Source organism: Manis pentadactyla, chromosome 12, assembly GCF_030020395.1.
Source record: "Manis pentadactyla isolate mManPen7 chromosome 12, mManPen7.hap1, whole genome shotgun sequence".
NCBI classification, from domain to species: Eukaryota; Metazoa; Chordata; class Mammalia; order Pholidota; family Manidae; genus Manis; species Manis pentadactyla.
The window spans coordinates 8,965,555-8,982,991 of NC_080030.1; the positions used below are offsets into that span (position 1 = coordinate 8,965,555).

Below are 17,437 nucleotides of genomic sequence, written 5' to 3' on the forward strand. Positions count from 1 at the left end.
GTCAACACAAATCAACAGTATCAGAAATGAGAAAGGAAAAATCACGACGGACCCCACGGAAATGCAAAGAATTATTGGAGAATACTATGAAAACCTATATGCTAACAAGCTGGGAAACCTAGGAGAAATGGACAACTTCCTAGAAAAATATAACCTTCCAAGATTGACCCAGGAAGAAACAGAAAATCTAAACAGACCAATTACCAGCAACAAAATTGAAGCGGTAATCCAAAAACTACCAAAGAACAAAACTCCCGGGCCAGATGGATTTACCTCGGAATTTTATCAGACGTACAGGGAAGACACAATACCCATTCTCCTTAAAGTTTTCCAAAAAATAGAGGAGGAGGGGATACTCCCAAACTCATTCTATGAAGCTAACATCAACCTAATACCAAAACCAGGCAAAGACCCCACCAAAAAAGAAAACTACAGACCAATATCCCTGATGAACGTAGATGCAAAAATACTCAACAAAATATTAGCAAACCGAATTCAAAAATACATCAAAAGGATCATACACCATGACCAAGTGGGATTCATCCCAGGGATGCAAGAATGGTACAACATTCGAAAATCCATCAGCATCATCCACCACATCAACAAAAAGAAAGACAAAAACCACATGATCATCTCCATAGATGCTGAAAAAGCATTTGACAAAGTTCAACATCCATTCATGTTAAAAACTCTCAGCAAAATGGGAATAGAGGGCAAGTACCTCAACATAATAAAGGCCATCTATGATAAACCCACAGCAAACATTATATTGAACAGCGAGAAGCTGAAAGCATTTCCGCTGAGATCGGGAACTAGACAGGGATGCCCACTCTCTCCACTGTTATTTAACATAGTACTGGAGGTCCTAGCCACGGCAATCAGACAAAATAAAGAAATACAAGGAATCCAGATTGGTAAAGAAGAAGTTAAACTGTCACTATTTGCAGATGACATGATACTGTACATAAAAAACCCTAAAGACTCCACCCCAAAACTACTAGAACTGATATCGGAATACAGCAAAGTTGCAGGATACAAAATCAACACACAGAAATCTGTGGCTTTCCTATATACTAACAATGAACCAACAGAAAGAGAAATCAGGAAAACAACTCCATTCACAATTGCATCAAAAAAAATAAAATACCTAGGAATAAACCTAACCAAAGAAGTGAAAGACTTATACTCTGAAAACTACAAGTCACTCTTAAGAGAAATTAAAGGGGACACTAACAGATGGAAACTCATCCCATGCTCGTGGCTAGGAAGAATTAATATCGTCAAAATGGCCATCCTGCCCAAAGCAATATACAGATTTGATGCAATCCCTATGAAACTACCAGCAACATTCTTCAATGAACTGGAACAAATAATTCAAAAATTCATATGGAAACACCAAAGACCCCGAATAGCCAAAGCAATCCTGAGGAAGAAGAATAAAGTAGGGGGGATCTCACTCCCCAACTTCAAGCTCTACTATAAAGCCATAGTAATCAAGACAATTTGGTACTGGCACAAGAACAGAGCCACAGACCAATGGAACAGACTAGAGAATCCAGACATTAACCCAGACATATATGGTCAATTAATATTTGATAAAGGAGCCATGGACATACAATGGCGAAATGACAGTCTCTTCAACAGGTGGTGCTGGCAAAACTGGACAGCTACAGGTAGGAGAATGAAACTGGAACATTGTCTAACCCCATATACAAAAGTAAACTCAAAATGGATCAAAGACCTGAATGTAAGCCATGAAACCATTAAACTCTTGGAAGAAAACATAGGCGAAAACCTCTTAGACATAAACATGAGTGACCTCTTCTTGAACATATCTCCCCGGGCAAGGAAAACAACAGCAAAAATGAGTAAGTGGGACTATATTAAGCTGAAAAGCTTCTGTACAGCAAAAGACACCATCAATAGAACAAGAAGGATCCCTACAGTATGGGAGAATATATTTGAAAATGACACATCTGATAAAGGCTTGACGTCCAGAATATATAAGGAGCTCACACGCCTCAACAAACAAAAAACAAATAACCCAATTAAAAAATGGGCAGAGGAACTGAACAGACAGTTCTCCAAAAAAGAAATACAGATGGCCAACAGACACATGAAAAGATGCTCCACATCGCTAATTATCAGAGAAATGCAAATTAAAACTACAATGAGGTATCACCTCACACCAGTAAGGATGGCTGCCATCCAAAAGACAAACAACAACAAATGTTGGCGAGGCTGTGGAGAAAGGGGAACCCTCCTACACTGCTGGTGGGAATGTAAGTTAGTTCAACCATTGTGGAAAGCAGTATGGAGGTTCATCAAAATGCTCAAAACAGACTTACCATTTGACCCAGGAATTCCACTCCTAGGAATTTACCCTAAGAATGCAGCAATCAAGTTTGAGAAAGACAGATGCACCCCTATGTTTATTGCAGCACTATTTACAATAGCCAAGAATTGGAAGCAACCTAAATGTCCATCAATAGATGAATGGATAAAGAAGATGTGGTACATATACACAATGGAATACTACTCAGTCATAAGAAAAGGGCAAATCCAATCATTTGCAGCAACATGGATGGAGCTGGAGGGTATTATGCTCAGTGAAACAAGCCAAGCGGAGAAAGAGAAATACCAAATGATTTCACTTATCTGTGGAATATAAGAACAAAGGAAAAACTGAAGGAACAAAACAGCACCAGAATCACAGAACTCAACAATGGACTAACAGGTACCAAAGGGAAAGGGACTGGGGAGGATGGGTGGGTAGGGAGGGATAAGGGGGGGAGAAGTAGGGGGGTATTAAGATTAACATGCATGGGGGGGTAGGAGAAAAGGGAGGGCTGTACAACACAGAGAAGGCAAGTAGTGATTCTACAACATTTTGCTATGCTGATGGACAGTGACTGTAAAGGGGTTTATACAGGGCACCTGGTATAGGGGATAGCCTAGTAAACATAATATTCGTCATGTAAGTGTAGACTAATGATAACAAACAAACAAACAAAAAAGCAGTTCCTGTGTGGTGACCTCCAATGAGTTCTACACAATGGTACAAAGGGCATATAAAAGTGTAGGCAAAGGGTCTGTTTGTGTTAATACAGAGGATCAAAGCCTAATTTGGCTACCCAGACAATGAACTAAGATACGATATGAAAAAGAACTTCCAACATCTGCACTCTCTGGAAGACTCATGCCAGAAGATGATCATCAAAAAAACCCCAACAAAGATCCACACACTGCTACAGGTGTAGATGCACTCATCCCACCAGTTCCTGGACTTGCCATAGGAATGAGGAAGGAGATATCTAAGCTGGCCTGTGCATACAGTAAAACAACAAATTGGACTGGATCTATACTGTTGGAACTCAACCAAGAATTTGGAGAAGTGCAAATTGTAGCGCTCCAAACTCTTACAACTACAGACTATTTACTGTTAAAAGAACATATGGCATGTGAACAGTCCCCAGGAATGGGTTGTTTTAATTTGTCTGATTTCTCTCAGACTGTTCAAGTTCAGTTGGACAATATCCACCATATCATAGATAAGTTTTCACAAATGCCTAAGGTGCCTTAATGGTTTTCTTGGTTTCACTGGAGATGGCTGGTAATTACAGATATGCTTTGGTTATGTAACTATACTCCTATTATGTTAATGTGTGTGCGCAATTTAAGTAGTAGCTTAAAACCTATATATGCTGAAGTTACTCTACAAGAAGATTTGTCAAAGAAATAATCAATCTTCCCATGTTTTCTTCCGCCTGCTACTTCTATAGCTTTTCTTCTTCCTTCCTAATTACAACCCTTAAATAGAATTCGTGCCTCATATCAAATTTACCGAGTATCATAACTCCTCCAAGTGGTAAAGATACCTCAAGACAAATGCTGGGCATAGAAGCCACAGGGCATAAATATGCAAAGAAGTAAAAAGCTAACCTTTTCAACTGAACAGACAGTTCTCCAAAAAAGAAATACAGATGGCCAACAGACACATGAAAAGATGCTCCACATCGCTAATTATCAGAGAAATGCAAATTAAAACTACAATGAGGTATCACCTCACACCAGTAAGGATGGCTGCCATCCAAAAGACAAACAACAACAAATGTTGGCGAGGCTGTGGAGAAAGGGGAACCCTCCTACACTGCTGGTGGGAATGTAAGTTAGTTCAACCATTGTGGAAAGCAGTATGGAGGTTCATCAAAATGCTCAAAACAGACTTACCATTTGACCCAGGAATTCCACTCCTAGGAATTTACCCTAAGAACGCAGCAATCAAGTTTGAGAAAGACAGATGCACCCCTATGTTTATTGCAGCACTATTTACAATAGCCAAGAATTGGAAGCAACCTAAATGTCCATCAATAGATGAATGGATAAAGAAGATGTGGTACATATACACAATGGAATACTACTCAGTCATAAGAAAAGGGCAAATCCAATCATTTGCAGCAACATGGATGGAGCTGGAGGGTATTATGCTCAGTGAAACAAGCCAAGCGGAGAAAGAGAAATACCAAATGATTTCACTTATCTGTGGAATATAAGAACAAAGGAAAAACTGAAGGAACAAAACAGCACCAGAATCACAGAACTCAACAATGGACTAACAGGTACCAAAGGGAAAGGGACTGGGGAGGATGGGTGGGTAGGGAGGGATAAGGGGGGGAGAAGTAGGGGGGTATTAACATGCATGGGGGGGTAGGAGAAAAGGGAGGGCTGTACAACACAGAGAAGGCAAGTAGTGATTCTACAACATTTTGCTATGCTGATGGACAGTGACTGTAAAGGGGTTTATAGGGGAGACCTGGTATAGGGGAGAGCCTAGTAAACATAATATTCGTCATGTAAGTGTAGATTAGTGATAGCAAAAAAAAAAAAAAAAAAGGGCAGTTCCTGTGTGGTAACCTCCAACGAGTTCTACACAAGGGTATAAAGGGCATATAAAAGTGTAGGCAAAGGGTCTGTTTGTGTTTATACAGAGGATCAAAGCCTAATTGGGCTACCCCGAAAATGAACTAAGATACGATATGAAAAAGAACTTCCAACATCTGCACTCTCTGGAAGACTCATGCCAGAAGATGATCATCAAAAAACCCCAACAAAGATCCACGCACTGCTACAGCTGTAGATGCACTCATCCCACCAGTTCCTGGACTTGCCATGGGAATGAGGAAGGAGATATCTAAGCTGGCCTGTGCATACAGTAAAACAACAAAATTGGACTGGATCTATACTGTTGGAACTCAACCAAGAATTTGGAGAAGTGCAAATTGTAGTGCTCCAAAGTCTTACAACTAAAAACTATTTACTGTTAAAAGAACATATGGCATGTGAACAGTCCCCAGGAATGGGTTGTTTTAATTTGTCTGATTTCTCTCAGACTGTTCTAGTTCAGTTGGACAATATCCACCATATCATAGATAAGTTTTCACAAATGCCTAAGGTGCCTAACTGGTTTTCTTGGTTTCACTGCAGATGGCTGGTAATTACAGATATGCTTTGGTTATGTAACTATACTCCTATTATGTTAATGTGTGTGTGCAATTTAAGTAGTAGCTTAAAACCTATACATGCTGAAGTTACTCTACAAGAAGATATATCAAAGAAATAATCAATCTTCCCATGTTTTCTTCCGCCTGCTACTTCTATAGCTTTTCTTCTTCCTTCCTAACTACAACCCTTAAATAGAATTCGTGCCTCATATCAAATTTACTGAGTATCATAATTCTTCCAAGTGGTAAAGATACCTCAAGACAAATGCTGGGCATAGAAGCCACAGGGCATAAATATGCAAAGAAGTAAAAAGCTAACTTTTTCAAACAATAAGGCTTCTCTCTCACTTACCAACTTCACATTTCCCTGTATGGCCCCGGAAGATGACTGGTTAGCCAGAGACGGGTAAGATTCCTCAAGGGAGGGACAACCTAAGACAGGCACAGTCGCAGGGGGGCCATCAGGTGAGAAATTGGGGATCAACAGAGGTGAGGCTTAGAACCTCACCCCCCCTGTTCTGAGAGAAATCTTCTGCATATGTGGATGTTTTATTGCCCTTGTCTAGCTTGGATTAACACATAGTCTACAGGCACACACCTGATCATCTACATTTGCTCTCTTACAACACTAAACTATGTTTTCTACCTTTATCTTGTATCTACCTACCACTTCAGCATTTTATTAAAAATAATAATAATAAAGAGAGAAATGTGGTATCCACATATAAATCAAGTATAAAAACCAAATGAGTATTCATATTTGAACTGACTGTTTATAGTTCATAATGCATGAGCAAAACCGAAAGTTTCTGTGATGACTGCCCTTGTACTGTTCACTATGTAACTTATTCATTATGTAAGAATTTGTTCTACATTGAAGAACTTGTTTGTTATGCCTCAGAAGATTGGAGACTGACGAAAATTAGGCTTGGGGTGGATTAATGATTGTGCATTGAGCACTGACTCCCCTATACAGAATTTTATTGTCGTTAACAACCATTTGATCAATAAATATGAGAGATGCCCTCACAAAAAAAAAAAAAAAAAAAAAAAAGAAGGACAGACTTCCAATGGTAAAATAAATAAGTAACCGGGATGTAATGTATAGCATAAGGAATATAGTCAAGATATTGTAACAGCTTGGTAGGGTGATAGCTGGAACCTAGAATTATGTATATAAATGTTCTACCACTGTGTTGTACACTTGAAACTAATGTAATGTAATACTGTGCGTCAACTACCCTTCAATAAAAAATAATTATTTAAAAAAAAAAAAAAAAAAAAAAAAGAGCCAAGACAGATGCCCTGTCCAGGGCACTCAGCCTTGTTTCTTCCCAGAGCCCTGGGCTCAGGGAAGCTTTCCCCTTCTCAGTGGTTCGCTAGGAGATCGAGTCGGGTCGGGAGAGTTTGTACTGGGTGTTCAGCCTCCCGGGGTGGCCGGTGGTGGTCCCGAGGGCTTCCCGGAGCAGGTGCCCCATGGTGGTGGTGGTGGCGGGCACTGAGCAAGGAGAGCCTCACCCAGGGTGCTGACACCTCCAGAGGCAGCACCACTGCTATTTCCCACAATGCCTCCTGGTCAAGCGGAGGTTCAAGGGGTGCAAGGGACCTTGGTATGAGCTCCCAGGTGATGGAACCAAGTGAAGAGTATCGGGTATGCAGCTTGGGCAGGAAATCAACCCTGACGGCGTCTTGGAACCTGGTGGGCCACAGGGACACGGCCAGGCACGCGTGCTGCCGAGGGAGGGACACACTCACCACAGTCTTGCTCGTCGGAGCCGTTCTCGCAGTCCACCTGGCCATCACATCTCCAAAACCGAGGAATGCAGCGGTTGACACGGCCCCCGCAGCTGAAGTCGCCTGACTTGCAGGTGACAGACACTGTGGGAGAAACAGGACTGAGCCTTATCTCACAGGGAAGCTGACCTGCCTCGCCAGCCCTAGCTTTGCAAGGGAAAATCCCAGTTTTCAGAAAGAGGGTGCCAAGCCCACCTTTCTGGGCCAAAGTGAAGGGTATCCGATGGAGCTTGTTAAAAGTGATGCATAGGTTTGGGAATGAGACAGAGGTGGTGGTTGCATGGGATTAAGGCTACTGCAGTTTAAAATGGTCAATTTTATGTTTTATGAATTTTATTCCAGTTAAAAAAAAAAAAAAAACCACGATAGGAAAGTTTCCATAGGATCTTCTCTCCCCACCTCCCAATTTATGGTTGAATACATCAACTTGCTCATCGATTTTCACCTCGTCTGTCACCCGGTATCACCAAAAAGGGTTAGGATGCGTGTCACTCGCCAAGCGGACTCACTGCATGTTTCCTGGGACTCGTCAGAGCCATCCTGGCACTCAGCGCTCCCATCGCAGACCCACTTGTAGGAGATGCATTTCCCATCTCGACACTGGAACTCGTTTCTCTGACATATGTCTTCCACTGAAAGAGAAGGAAAGGGGAAGGAAGGTTCGGTGTCAGAATCAGAAACTGACCACGTTACCCATGTCTATTTCCTGCCATCTGAAGAATGAACCAGAAATACATTCCTTTCATAATAGTCTGCTTCCCAGGAAATGAAACACACACAACAAATCAGATTTCATAAACCAAAAGTAGAGCAAAGAATGTAAAGAACAGATGCAAAAGGGAGACTTGTCAAAAGTGTGGAAGACTTGGACATAGTGGTTGTTGAGTCCAAAGACTGGATCCATGGGAGAAGGGAACAAAATATTACAACTTCCCTGTACATTCACAAAGAAAATTATTCAGCACATTACAAACCTGTGTTGGAAAAGAATAATGAGGAAAATTGACACTGTTAAATCATTAAGCTGGAGGAAAACATGAGGGGCTTTCTCCAGTAGGAAGGAAGGAAACATGAAGAGATACAAATTATGAGAAATACTTTATGTAAAGGCCAGAAAACAGAGACTCAGCAGCAGAGATAGTTATATATCTGAAGGTCATACTGAAAGAAATGGAACAGAAATATTAGCAAAAGATATAATAGAGAAAACTTTTTCTAGGAAATGAAAAAACTGAAGATTTTCAGATAAAAGTGAGGACAAGGTAAGAGTTTGGGAAATTTCCTAAAATATGTGATTTCTGCACGTTGGCAAAGAGATCAAAATAATATTGGCTGCATTTAGCTTTAGATATTATCTAGATATTTGATTTAGAATGCATTGTTATATGTGAACTGGAATTTATTCATTGACAATACTTGATAATAGAAGTCTTTTTATCTGTAAGTATAAACTTTGATTCCCTATCATATAACAATGGGGCCAATAAAATTATGATCCAGCTTATTCAGTATGCTTTATCAATCAATAAATAAGACAAAAAACATAAAACAATAAAACAAGCTAACAGGATTTTCCTGTTGAGTCAGATGTTCTATAGGCAAATAGTATGTAAAAATATTAGTTTTGGTTGCTGACTACACTTATTATGTGTTTCATTATACTTATAAGATTTTTTTTCTTCTGTCACTTAATTTTGAATGTTAGCCATAACCAAAATACTTTAATGGGTCGTGCAAAATGTAGCCATTAGCTCGTTTTCCACAAAGGTAAGTAATGAATGCTTCATACTTGTAGCAGAAATTACATCTCCAGAAATTGATTCTATTCCAAGGAGAACCTTCCAGACAGGAAGAATAGGAAAGAGTAGATCCTTTAATGATTCTGCCTGCCCTATCAGAGAAGCCTCTCCTTCACTCTAGATCTTAAAAAGGAAGGATCAAACTGTTAGTCTTTTTATATATTCAGATACTTCTTTTTCCCTTGATGTTTTCTTTAAATATCCACACTTTGTTTTTACCCATGGTAGTATTGCCTAGAAACTTGGTCTAGAAACTGGTTACAGGTAAAATTGTACTTTGGTTGTCTGAAAAAAACAAAAAACAAAAAAACCTTGCATGCATATTTATTTAGCTTTGAGACTGCTGAATAATGTTTCCAAATGTTTGTTCTCATCCTTCTGCACATGACTAAGACCTTCACGTTTTAGCTGGGCAGAACACCCAAAACACGATCCTTAATCTCACAACCTCCCCTGCACCTAGGTTTGGCCCCATGACCAAGCTTAAGCTAACGAGATGTGAGTGGATTTCAGGCCGTGGCCTTAAATGGCAGTGTTGACATGCTTACTCCTAAGTAATGAGCTCTTTGTCCCTCCTACCCCTAATGTCCAAGACAAAATATACCTTTCAATCGGCTACATGAGATGTCAGGCTAAAAAAAAACGATCAGATGATCAAAAACGTTATTTGAAATGTGACTTATTGTGCCCAACTGCTAATGATTAACCTTGCCCTAACTACCTTGTGACTTGAGATTTGAACTATCGTGGTAGGAAGCCACCACGAATAACAGGACAATTTTTAAAGTGCATTTGATTTTTATTTCACATTTTCAACACTTCTGCTTTTTAGTATAGTTATGTTTTATAATAGACATAATATATAATGAATATTTATATTGGGGTAGACGTGAGCAAAATTTCTTTACTGATGGGCGGTGTATGATTCAAATAGTTTGGAGACCAACTGGTTGAGACTGTGATCAGACCTTAGGGCCAAATGCAACGTGGAATACTGGACTGGATCCTAGAAGAAGAAAGGGTCATGAGAGGAAAAATCGAATCCAAATGAAGTTCAGAGTTAATAGTAACATACCAAAGTTAATCTCCTACTTTTGACAGTATGTGAGATGTTACCATTGGGGGAAGCTGGACGAGGGGTATAGAATTCTCCACAATATCTTTGCAACTTTTCTTTTAACCCCCAAATTAAGAGGTTATTTTTTTAAAGTCCTTAAAGTAAAAGATTACATACATCAGAATGCTTCCATTTTAAATAAGGAAGGCAAATAAAGATTTGTGGGGCATTGGAGGGGGTGAAGGAGGCCTTTAGGGCTTGAAGCCATATATGAAAGCAAGCATGTGAAATGTTGGAGAGTTCAGAGGCCCCAGCTCACCCCATTCTCAGCCAAAATGGAAGCGTGAATTGTCTCCAAGTTAATTAATTCACAACCTAACTTAAAAAGGTGTATCTCTATCTAACTGTAGATATATAGCTATACATGCAAACCTAGATATGCACAATCTACACAACCACTGAAAAAGGTGTCAGTCACCCTATGTTGTGACATGGAAAGCTGCCCTCAATCTTAGTGGAGAAAAAAGCAAGCTGCAGTATAGTTGGTAATAGTTCAACGTGGTCCTATCTTTTTTTAAGCGACAGAATCTTATCTGTGCTTTTACATAGGGAATAGTGGTCAAGGGGGCTTCCTTAATTCACTTCAGAGTTGTCTGACTTTCTTCTAAGAATGCTTTATTCTTGAAATTTTGAAAAGCAAATAAAATAATTAAGTGAAAGAACCATAAACCCAATCACTGTGTATCTCTGGCTTTATTCCTTTACTCCAATTTTATAACCCCCCCGAGTGGTTTCTGTTGCCTTTGGTCATTCCAATGGGGGTAGACAAGAAGTTCTCACCTGGAGAACTCCAGATGCCTTTTAACATTTTAGCCAGGCTTGACGCAGTCTGGAACCTGGACTGAAGGCTCTGGGGGCCGGGGACTTTGGGACCCAGTTTGAAACTTCCTAGAGAATGGGACACCATCTGTTCACTGTATCACTCTCCTCTGGTTGACTTTGGCAAACCAGGAGTGTATTGTATTTATACAAGGTGGTATATCATAGCCACAGGATGCCAGGAAAAGGTAAGATGGTCTATGGTTTCCCACGACTTGATTACAGCTGTCAAGGAATGTTCCCCATTTTTAGGAAGTTTGGAGGACATTGCCAAAAGATCATGTTTTTACCACCCTGGAGTCTATGGAGCATGATGAAACTAACATTTGGGTTGCTTTTCCTTGTAAAGATATTTTTTCTAATAACTATTTGTGTACTTACTTTGTATTTACTTACTTACATATTTATGGGTATATATGAGTTCTCAAATATGCATGGACAGAGGGAGAAAGCTGATTTGGCATTTCTGGTGCGGAGACCCATGGGAGAAAGATGGTCCCCTGCATCATTTCTACTTTGATGGTTCACCCAGCACTTTTGTGTAGATTCCCTGAGAAGCAGTGTAGTGCGGTGGTTATTAACCAACAGACATGGGTTTAAATGGCTCTGCAGACCATTTAACTAGAAGGACTTGGGCAACTGACTGACTCCTTGGGCCTCAGTTTCCTCATCTGTAAAATGGGGGAGAAGAGCAGTTCTATTTCCGGAAGAATAATGTGAGGATTGAAAAACAAAACAAAAAGGGAGCCTGGCTAAGCCTGACATAATAAACACCAGCTAAAGACCAGACGGGTGACGCTGTGTCCACCCAAGGGGCCACAGCTCAACAAGACAAATGGCTGATAAACGCATCAGCACAAGGAATCTCTGAAACATTACATGTGCCTGGTTTCTTTTGCTCAAGAGGACATACTCTGATTGCATTAATGTGAAGTTGTAGTTCAGACAAAACTCAGCTCTAGTGCAGAACTCAGATTAGTGGTTGCCTCGGGTATGTGCGGGTGGTAATTAAACTAGAATGGGGCACAAGGGAATATTCTGGGAGGTTAGCAAAAATCTGTATCCTGACGGGAGGTGGTTACACGGAGGCAGACTTTTATCAAAACTCACTGAACTGTTCATTTAATATCTGTTCATTTTATGGTATTTAATTATACCTCAATTTAAAAAGAAAACAAACTGTGGGTCTTCAAAGTTCACGTCCAAGATTCCTGCTAGAAGTTTGGAAACCAGTCAGGTGAGATTAGGAAGGTTGGGAGGGGTGGGTGGGGTAAAGGGGGATAGAGATGATAAAGATAAACACAAGGATTATTTAGATGAAGCAACAGGAACTTGGGACCTGTGAATTACAAGGAGGTCAAGCTTGAGGTGGCCAAGGTGGAGAGCCCAGGTGACAAGGAGACAGAGAGACAGAAGATAAAGAGGAGAATGAGTTGAGTTTTGGAATCCTGCCGTGGTCACACCTACCGATAACTGAATTGCCCAACGACTGATCTGAACAGGGTGTCTCCCTGACAGTGCCTCTACAGGGCACCCCACACCCCGCTGACTCACAGCTGAATCAAAATTGTGTCAGGAGGAGGAAGTGATTCACTTCTCGCTGCCTGCATACAGGGTGCATATTCTAGGACTCAGAAAAAATTAAAAAGGAAGTTCAAGCAAGGGCCATTCACCATGAGGATCCTGGAATTGGAGCTTCTGACATCCCCACCTGCAACCAGGACATGATTGCAGGTTCCTTTATCACGAATTCACTTACAAGGAACATGAGCAACTGCAAAGAGTGGAAGCAGTAAAAAACACTTTAGGACCCTTTAAAGAGGGTTAAGAACAGTAAACCCCTTTTGTGGACATCTGGTCTTCTCCTGTCAATAGCCCCCCCAGATATTTGGTAGCCACAGATGGCTGCTGACCTCACCAACAGGAAGACACCACCACTACCAATTTCTATCAGAACAGGTCATCCGGCAGCTGGCCATCAGCTCTGAGATGTGGATGGATTTTACTGTTACAGGCACAGCCAGACAGCAGACAGCTGGAAATCAAGCCCCTTGACCTTGCCGGTGAGACAGGGACCATGGGTGTAGTCAGAGTAGGGTGAGGGCCTCTGGAAAAAGACCGCTACCAAAACTCTGTATTAAACAATTAAGCAGTCAGAGAGACACATTCATTCTCTAAAGTAAAATATCAAACCAGGAATATAAGCATTCTTCAGTGAGATTAGTTAAAACTAAAAAGCCAGGAGTAACGTGGCCTGGAATGTTTGAACATCCCCCAGATAAGAAAATACCTCAGCCTAGCCCCTGTCTTCATTGTGTCAATTAAATGAGGCTGTTGTAAAATTTACTTTAGCCTGCTAAAAGGCCCGGGCTTATCGTCTTTAACTTTGCCCAGATGCTGCTTTTCCTCCTCCTGCCCCTAATCAAGTCATATATAACCTGGGCAATTAATATAGCAAGCAAGCCTTAGTCACAGATAACATAGTAAAAGGCAGGAAGGATTCCATGTTAAAGATAAGATAGCATTTTAACACCAAATAAGTTAAGAAGTAAGATTCTTTACTTACTCTTTAGCAAACAGACAATAATTCAGCCCATCTTGGGGCATATGCTCCCAGACCAAGATGCCAGTATCTCAGAGAGAAATCAGAGCAGTAAATTTTTTGTGTTAATTTTAAATATTCAGGGACCACTTAACAAGTTCACACCCTAAGCTTTTTTTCAAGTTCCCAAAAATCCTCACCTGCCTATAAAACCCCTAGACAATGCACCACTAGGGGCTCTCTTGTCCCCGCCAGGAGCTCTGTCCCCTCACTGTGTGTCTAAATAAAAGCCTCTCCCTGGCTCTCCTACCTTGGGTGTTTGCTAAGTTCACTCTTCAGCTCCACAAACAAGAACCCCGGAATCACTAGGAGATACAGTGATGAGATATAGAATGAGCACCAGCGACAGCGCATCAGATGGGCGTCCCTACAGCAGGAAACACCACCATCCGGAGCACAGGCACTTAACCAGTCCTGTTTCAAAACCTGCAGCTCAAAGAAACCATGGGCTTTGTTCCCGCCCAGATGCAAATGTAAGGTTTGGGTTTTTCATGTCAGTTTTATTTGAATTTCAGCCAAAGCAAACTGGAACCGGTCCTAATCCTCCATCTCCTTATTACTGGGGATGCCTAAAATTACATAAACACCGTATCCCATCGCCCCCTACCCCAGGCCTTAAAAAAAAGTCTTTAAACTCTAACTTTTCGATCTCTCCCGTCACGAGTGACAGGTCAGCAACAAGGTTATCGAAACAGAAATGGAGAACACACATTTCTGCTTTTTATCCTGCACACAAATGAGGTGGTAAATACTTTCGATGTTCCACCCCCCCCCCCGCCCCGCCCCCGGGCAGCTGAAGGCAGTTGTTCAGAAGGCATTTCTTTGAAGAAAAGAAATGGCTGGAGCTTAGACTCAGCCGTCATGAATTAGAAATCAATTTACTGGTGCTCTTTTCCAGAGGAGGTGATGCCAGGGGATTTTCCCCAGGGGTGACCCAGATGGTAAATGTTGTCTGCTCCTTTGGGGAAGGGTGGCTTTTGTTTGGTTACTTTTAGTGTCTTAGCAACAAATAGTCCCTTGCTTGAAAGCCACGAAAGTGTGGGTACCATTCATGTACTTAATAAAAATTGTGGAATGTGAAGGGCCATCAAAGCCTCGAGCAACAAAGCTTTCTAGAATTGGATAGAATATCCTGAGTGGACAGAATTGAGACTCATAATGCCCCTTAAAGATACACAGTCTCAGAAAAGCTCTATCTTTTGCCTGAGTTGCCCTGGAAGAAAAGTCTGTCCAGCAAGGACCAAAGAATCCCTCTGGGGCACGTTGATAAAGCAGACAGACACAACTTTTATGAGGACCCGCTCCACTTTCTCTGAGTTTGGGTGCAACCTTTGTCAATTCTGATACAACACACAATTGTTCACTAATTTTGAACTGGCTGAAGGCACTCAGGGCAGAGTCCAACTATGCCCGACTCCAAAGCAAACAGACAAGGACTCCCCAGCCCCACCCCAAATGCTTTGAGGACAGCGAGGCAGCAAGCTGGAGCAGTCAGGGCTGCAGCAGATGCACAGGGCGGTGTTCACGCCAGGTGAGAAGTAGCTGCCAGCTCTCCGGAGTCTGGAGAAACACACCAGGACTGGGGGAGTCTCCTGGAGCCACGGAGGATCCATCCGATCCTCAGCCACCCGGGGAAGGAAACTAAACAACACGTCTTGTTCAACGCTTCACTGCCATCATTTCCTCTTAGGGATGGGGTCCATCAGCGAGTGAAACACAGGTTATCAAGGAACGCTCCCTCCGCCTCACAGCTGGGTGGCCTCATTACTACAATATCAACAGTCCTCTGCGGCAGCAGCCTCCCCCCTCCCACCCTCCCTTCCCAGCAGAAACCGGTGTCCCAGGTACGCATTCCAAGCGTTCAAAGCTGTCCACTCAAAGCCAGCCCCCTACCAATAAAAAGAAAAAAAAGCTCCCTGCAATCCTGTTTATCAGGCGATCCCAACCCTTTTATAGTCAGAGGAGGAGGTAAGTCGGAAAAGGACCATTTATCTATTCTCCCGGGGCGAGGTCAAATGCCTCCCGCAGCTCTTTAAAACCACTGCAAAACTCAGGATCGCCACCACCTGGCCTCTTGCCCCGTACCTAAACTTGAAACCCCCTAAAACGAAAAATCGTCACGTGGGCAGTTCAATTCAACGAACAGGGCAACTCCGATGGGTCTTCCGGGGTCGCTGGCTCCTGGTCCCCGTCCCGCCCCGCCCCGGCTGAAGTTCTCCGCCTTTCGCTTCCATCCGAGGAGGGGCAGGAGTTTCTGAGGCTACGTTTCCTTCTGGGAGGGGACCGACTCCTGAGGGTGGCCTGAGGCACGTCGGTGAGCCTGTCGTGAGCGGGCGCCCCAGAGGACAAAGTGGGAAGGCCTCGCCACGGACCAATGAGAAAACCGCGGCCATACTCGCGGGGGTGGCTCCAGGGGCCCGGACGACACGAGGCAACTCCCGGAGCTTCAGGCACAATCAGGTGCGGCTGGAGTTCCACGCCAACCCGGCTCCCGCTCGGGCGCCAACCCCGCGCCGCGCCGCGCCGCGCGCGTCTCTGCAGCCGCCGCCTCCCATTGGCCAAGGGGAGTGACTCGAGGCTCGCCTGTTCTAAGCGCACCCAATGGGAGCTGGGGGGCGGGCCCGACGGGCTGGGGACGGGACTGGAGACGGTGGCCTTGGGTACAACCGCGCAGGGGGTGCCCGTGGAGGTATCTGCTCGGGTCCTGCTGCCAGCGGTGACCTCAAGCAGCACAAAGCCAACTTAGCCGCCTCGGGAGCTCCTGGCGCGGGGGAGCGCCCGCAGCAGGGACCTCCACGTTGGGCAGCCGCGCTTCGGGTCACCTTTGCCCCTACAGTAACTGTGTTCGGGGTTCCCTGAGCCTGACATCCCCGTGTCCCTCTCTGGGGAAGAAGAGAGGGTTTCCCCGTCTGAGAGAGACATGCGAGAAAACCGCCCCCGTTTCCCCCTGACTCCCCCTAGGCTCCCCAAACCCTCGAGCTCCGCTCAGGACTCCAGCCATCTGAGGACCTCGTGCTATTTCCCACAGGTCTCCCAAGGACGGGGTGATTTTTCACTACCCCACCCCGGCCAAAGCAATGACTAGGAGCTCCCCAAATTCGGCGAGATTCACTCCGACCCCGCGCGGGCGCCTGGAGCCAGCCTTACCTGCAGCCCCCGCCGCGGCGAAAAGCAGTGCGACCGCCCACCCTACGCTCCTCATTCTCGCAGCCTCCGCCGGCTACGCCCCCGCCCGGGCTGCTGTCCGCAGTGTCCGCGCTGGAATCCCGGGCTTCGCGCGGCCCGGTGGCGACTGCATGCGGGGCCCCAGTCATTTGCAGCATTTCAATGTGAGGGTTCCCAAAAGGGGGAGGAGTTTGCAGTGGGGTGATTTTCAAACATCTTCACTCACTACGAGGGAGGAGTTTCGAGAGGAGGAGTTTCGAACGGCCGATGTGACATGGGCTCCTTAACCCCTGACGCCCCGACTCGGATTCCAGCCCTTGTCAAAACAGCTTTCCTGGGCAGGCAGCTTGGGTTGGGCGTATTTTGGTGGCCCGCAAAGAGCTGAGCGCCCTCAGTGGGACATGGGTCTCCTGAAAGATCGCTCTCAAATTTATCTCAACTTTAATTTTTAAAAATTTATTTAAAACAATTTAGTAGTAATTGTAAAAATACATACAATAATATATTCATCTGAGGTGTACAACACAGTGATTTGACATCTGTAGTTGTCGTGAAATGGTCACCACAATAAGCCTAGTTACCACATCACCTTCAAATGTAAATACAATTACAATGTGATTGACTATATATATGCCCCATG

At 43.5% G+C, this 17,437-nt stretch overlaps 1 protein-coding gene across 2 annotated transcripts in view; it reads right to left on the bottom strand.

The window, feature by feature from the left end:
* Positions 1 to 16,985, bottom strand: part of LDLR (low density lipoprotein receptor) — a 39,860-nt gene extending 22,875 nt beyond the window's left edge. For both annotated transcript variants that reach the window (XM_057489914.1, XM_036883538.2), the window contains exons 1-3: positions 16,780 to 16,985; positions 7,805 to 7,927; positions 7,257 to 7,379 (exon numbers count right to left, since the gene is read on the bottom strand). In XM_057489914.1, coding sequence (XP_057345897.1) covers positions 7,257 to 7,379; positions 7,805 to 7,927; positions 16,780 to 16,834 — 301 coding nt within the window. In that variant the 5' untranslated portion in view covers positions 16,835 to 16,985. The remainder of the gene's footprint in view (positions 1 to 7,256; positions 7,380 to 7,804; positions 7,928 to 16,779) is intronic.
* Between the last annotated feature and the right edge of the window lie 452 nt (positions 16,986 to 17,437).